This window comes from Cyprinodon variegatus, unplaced genomic scaffold (assembly GCF_000732505.1).
Source record: "Cyprinodon variegatus isolate N-32 unplaced genomic scaffold, C_variegatus-1.0 Scaffold288, whole genome shotgun sequence".
NCBI classification, from domain to species: domain Eukaryota; kingdom Metazoa; phylum Chordata; class Actinopteri; order Cyprinodontiformes; family Cyprinodontidae; genus Cyprinodon; species Cyprinodon variegatus.
In genome coordinates this window covers 502,530-507,976 of record NW_015150741.1, presented here as the reverse complement: position 1 = coordinate 507,976, position 5,447 = coordinate 502,530, and the positions used below count along the sequence as shown (strand labels likewise).

General features: G+C 37.7%; 1 protein-coding gene and 2 non-coding genes across 3 annotated transcripts in view; 1 reads left to right on the top strand and 2 right to left on the bottom strand.

Moving 5' to 3' along the window:
- Positions 1–285: 285 nt before the first annotated feature.
- On the bottom strand, positions 286–357 carry trnae-cuc. Its single transcript has one exon. It is a non-coding gene; the product is annotated as a tRNA-Glu (tRNA).
- A 228-nt stretch (positions 358–585) lies between these two features.
- On the top strand, positions 586–657 carry trnaw-cca. The gene has a single exon. It is a non-coding gene; the product is annotated as a tRNA-Trp (tRNA).
- Positions 658–747: 90 nt separating this feature from the next.
- Positions 748–5,447, bottom strand: part of ncf1 (neutrophil cytosolic factor 1) — a 10,074-nt gene continuing 5,374 nt past the window's right edge. Inside the window, exons 7-11 of the mRNA XM_015383608.1 lie at positions 5,175–5,282; positions 4,971–5,088; positions 1,910–2,017; positions 1,357–1,517; positions 748–1,271 (exon numbers count right to left, since the gene is read on the bottom strand). Coding sequence (XP_015239094.1) covers positions 1,108–1,271; positions 1,357–1,517; positions 1,910–2,017; positions 4,971–5,088; positions 5,175–5,282 — 659 coding nt within the window. The 3' untranslated portion in view covers positions 748–1,107. The remainder of the gene's footprint in view (positions 1,272–1,356; positions 1,518–1,909; positions 2,018–4,970; positions 5,089–5,174; positions 5,283–5,447) is intronic.

The window sequence follows — 5,447 nt, the reverse complement described above, 5'->3', positions numbered from 1 at the left end:
ATCTATCATCTACTTTATTTTGAAGGAATGCATTGTCGCTTTAAATCCGGTTCTTTCTAAATCTAACTAGCTTCTTGGTCGTTCCTTCAGCAAATCATAGGGCGCGCTATTTTTGCACAAGGAATCGGAGAAACATTTGATACACATCGATTGTCGGTAGGATGTTTTGGGATTAAAAACAGTCCAAGATTCAGGGTCCATTAGCTTGTTGGCAATTTTCAATATTTCTGCTCACAGAGACCATATTGAAAAACCGCAAAAATGACGGGACTTGACAAAAAGATGTTCCCTGACCGGGAATCGAACCCGGGCCGCGGCGGTGAGAGCGCCGAATCCTAACCACTAGACCACCAGGGATCAGTTAGTACATGAACGCACACAATTTCGTATAAATACTCCTGTATTTATACGAAATTGTGTGCAATCCGTATCTGATAACCGTCGCTTAGGTCTATAATTTTTTTTTTTTGACCACTGCTTTCTGTGCATATATGACTCATATTGAGCTAAATTTCTTAGAGTTCAGGAAAACAGTGACATGTCTTCCTATATAATGTTTTTGTATGGTCTTATTTTCTCATCGGAGACCTCGTGGCGCAACGGTAGCGCGTCTGACTCCAGATCAGAAGGTTGCGTGTTCAAATCACGTCGGGGTCAAAGTTTTATCCCCTGTAGTTTAGTTTATTGATTTATTCTTTTCAGTACATTAATGAAGTCAAGCCGTGACAAGAAGTTTGATAAAATACTCAGAAATGTCATTGCCTCATACATTTATTGAGCAATTAAAAAAATCTTACAGATAAGACAAAGTACCATTTTTATTGGCCAATATATTTTCTAATAAAAAGCAAACAAAGATAAATAACGATCAGATTAAACCTGTAAAGATTTAACTTGTTTCTGTGTCCCGATGAGAGGAAGCCCAGTTAAGCTGTTATTCTAAAAATATATACAGGCCAGTTAAATTTAGGAATGAGATCATGGAGTGTAGAATTAAATAGATAACTTTGGGGTGAAAAAATCTGATACACGACATTTCAGTCATTGGGTTTATTAAGTGTGAAGAAATAGGTACCCTGGAAGATTGCCTTTAAAAATGTTTCCCAACTACATTGTCTCAGAGTGGGACTTAATCTTAATGCTCATTTTTTTGCGGGTGTTGTCTGTACAGCGCTCCAGGATGAGCTCAGCACTGGGTCGGGGTGGGATGACTGGAGCTTCCTTCTTCACCTCACTCTCTGAGCTGGATCCCGAAACCTCAGGAATGTTATCTGTTTGAAAAAAAACAGAGGACAAAGATTATGGGTTCATCTTTAGATTGAAGCCACTGTAAATATGAAAGAATGTTTTCATTACCTTCATTCTTCCTCTCCCTCAGTGGTGTCTTTGCAGAGTTCCTTTGTGGAGCGGCGACACCTTTCTGCTGCAGGTAACGTCGACTATTCCTGCGATAGGCGTCCTGGCTGAGCTTCTTCCGAGATTTGCCGTGGATGCTTTTGGCATTTCTGATGGTGGACCTTGGAAGAATGGAGATGACAGAAGGTGCTTTAAGAAGCAGTGGAAGGTTGGGAATGCTGACTGTAACCACAAGTGAATAAATTATAATACTTGAGTAGATTTATTAATATCATTTAATGATAATTCATTCTAGAAAATAAAGAAAAGTTTTTGTCAACAGAAGTAAAATGCACCGCTATGGTCGAAGAGTCCTGGAAAAAGAAATTTATTTAATCAGAAGTGACACAAAAAACACAAAACTGAAAACAGAACTATGGATAAACTAACACCTTGCTGTTTGAAAGAGCTGCAGCATAAATCATTTATTTTTAAAGAATGGACTTTAAAAATAAAAAAATAACTCTTTCCTCATAAACCAAGCTCAGGTTTTAAACGCAATCTATCTTCATACCTGCGTGGGGGAGGTTTCTGTCCTCGCAGATTTATCCTGCTTATTTCATTCTTCTTATCAGACTTCTGTAGGAACATGGATGGGTAATGACCGGTCTCTTCTCCTTTCCTGGCATTAAAAATTGAAATAGAAAACAAAAGTACACTAAATTTTGAACAACTTTTAAAATGTCTATTTATGAAGACTAAAACATTTTTTATGAGACTCTGAACATACAAAAACATCACTGCTGGCATGTTTGAAAGTATATTTCCTTTTCTCCATATGTGATGTTTCTCTATGTTTGACACCAGTGAAATAACTATATATATATATATATCCATCTATATAAATACCCATGTAAACACCTTGTGCAATAACCCTGTATAATGATCCTACTATAAAGAAAAAGTAGTATATAAAAAAAGCTGTTATATGTGAACCCTCTTTATAAACTGTATATATCCCATTCACCTTTTTCTTACTTTGGCACATTGTTCTTCTTTGACTATTTGCACTGATGTAACAGTACATTTCTCTACTGTGAGATCAATGAAGTCAATCATTCAATTACTGTAGCAATCAATTCTTTAAAAGATCCAGTTGCATACCTAAAATGACCCTAAGTGATCTATGGTGTACATTTAAATCCTATGAAAAGTGTTTTGTGTGCAATTTTTATCAATTTGTAGTTCATTAGGCAAAGCTCAGACATTTTCTACCTCAAAATCCTCTGCAATATTCCAAAAAAAGAAAAAAAAAAATCCAGGGAGCTTTTTGAATTAAAAACTCAACACTATTTATGACATTTTAAATTGAAAAAGCTCCCTTGATGGGAAGTGAAACATCTTCAAACTTGGAAACAAAGTCCAAGTTTTTACTTTTTTGGAATCACCGTGACCTGGATAATTGAGAATCTTCACCAGCATCTGCAATATTCATTATTTCATTCATTACTAGTTTGCTAATATAAAAAATGGAGCTAATTTACCACTTCCAGCATACAAGTCAAGAATAAGAATATATGGGGTAAGATAACTGTCATTATAAAGGCATCCATAGGTGTCTTTATAAATTAAAGCCAATAACACATTTAAGATCTATATTTGTTCTTTGTCAGCTCTTACATACATGTAACATCAATTGTTTCACCTGTGAGAATACAAGTTTAGAAATTACCATTACATGTTACAAAGCAAAAATTCTCCAAATCAAGTGGAAATAAACGATATACCGGTACTTGCATAAATCTTAAGCCCTGTATTGTGCAGATACACCTCCTACCAGTTGATGGCGGTAATGCACCTGAAGGTTGTTCATCAAACAGTATTAAACAAGTAGAAGATGACAAAAGAACCATTTACGTATTATAAACTGTGCATGTGTAAAAAACATAATTTTTGGAAAGGTACAAATAAAATCCTTTCTCTGAAGTTTCTCGGAAACTCTCCGTGTTTTCTCCTCTGCGTCATAATTTGGAACAATACCCTCAGGTTGAAGGTTATCTCTCTTAATAAAGACCATTACTTCAAAAAAATGCCAGCAGACAAAAGTAGATGAGCGGTGGTGCTCAATGTAACTGACTACTATAAATAAATGCTAATAATGCTACGAATAGACATTAACACCTATGGGGGACCCAACAAACGTCTACAAAAATAAAATAACAGACTATAACTGCCATGCTGCCCTGCTGGATCATGTTGGAAGTGGGTAATCTTGCACTAGAGGGGGTTGCTATAACTTCTAACCTAAATTCTTCCACTTCTGCCTCTGCTGTGATGTTATTTCTGATGGCTGATTCAGTGGTAGTAGTCAGCTCTTTCACTGGAAGTTGCTTAGGGGTTACCACAAAATTGAGACCCTTTAGCAGAACAATCAGTTCCAACTGGGTTAATTCTCTGTTAGAGAGATTTTTTACCCACTGGATTTGGGTGACTTGGTGTGAGTTTTCCCCATGATCTTCTCTGTGCGCTTGGCTGGTAGCAGAGGTTTTCCTCATTTTCACTAGACGAGACTGCAATTTCTGCTTTTTTCTTTCATTGTTCTTAGAGTGTTGTGTGAGCTTTGCCATTTCAATGAAACATATGACCTCTTGCAGAAACACTTCTGGGAGTTGCTCCCAAAGCTGGTCCTGGACATTTTTTCTCCTGAGAGTGCATAAAGACTGAAAACGGACTTGTCAGATTCTTTCTCTCAGGAGCTGGCTTTGAGGTCTCAAAATAATCTGGTCCACTTGTCGACTTGAAGCATATGCTGTTTGGAAACAGTTTCTGTTGCCTGCATCTCAAACTGAATTTAGAGACGGTTTCTGTAATCTGCAAATTTTCTGGAATTATGCTCATACTCTAACACCAACATGTGGCCACCAAATTGTTGCGCAACATGCCTTTGTAACTTCTCTGTATGTCATTGCAACCACAAACAAGTCCAGCATTTGAGACTGGCGCTATGTGAAACTCTTGTTTCCTTTGGTGTAACTTCTCTCTTCACCTGCATTCCCACATCAGAGGCAACAAACACCATCAGGACACAACTGCAACATGACCAAACCCTGAAAGACAGCCCTATTTTCACACCCAACCAGAACTGTGTTTCACCCATTGTTGCCAGGATTTATACGGAGGAGGTGGAGAACAGACGTTTGCAGGGAGGTTGCACAGGGGGGTTTGCAGGTTCAGCTTTAAAAGAATGATTTAAAGGCTTATCACATAGCCCATGCACAACAAAAGACAGAAGAACGAGGGGTGGCCATTTAATTTGCATCTGACTTTGAATATCTTTAGGAGGATGGACCTCCATGCTGCTTAAATAGATCAGTGCTTTAACTACAGATTGCTCTGGTGAAAACCAACAGAATTGACTAAGACTGGATAGGTGTTGAAAGGTTTTCAGAAAAAAACTGAGAGAAAGCCCATTCTTACCTCTTAATTATTGCTCTAAATACTCCGATCTGTTCTAAAACTATGCACAAAGCTGCAAGATCTACTAAATAATCTCTTTAAAGGGTCTATAGACCTAGTGATACAGACAAATTGAGTGGATTGCAAATAAGCCTGCATGTTATATGCTCAGAATTTACCTTACGACCCACCATCCATCCAGAAGTTTGTGAATGACCTCCACAGTCTCTCCCACCTCCAGGGAAATCTCATCCTCTTGCTCTGCCTGGTATGCTTGGGTGGTGATGTGCAGGTCTCCTGCAGAGACACACAACTCTTTCAGTTAACAAACACATTAATGTCTATCAGTTACTGATGTCATTAAATAACAGTGCAACCCCTGCCTTCATAGTCCGGATCAGGTTCCTCTGCCTCCTCTGGTCCATCAAGAGGTTCCAGGTAGGAGGCAGGAACCCATCCTCGTTTGGATTCACACTGACAGAACCACCAACCTGAAACAACCACAAAAAACTCAATTACACAATTAAGCTAACTTGAAAGCAACATTTACTTAAAATTAATATAAAAATCTGCCAACCACTATAAAATGTGTTACCACACATTGATTTAGAGATGTTTATTTATTATTATTTTCTAATTGTTGTTAAAATGTTGCT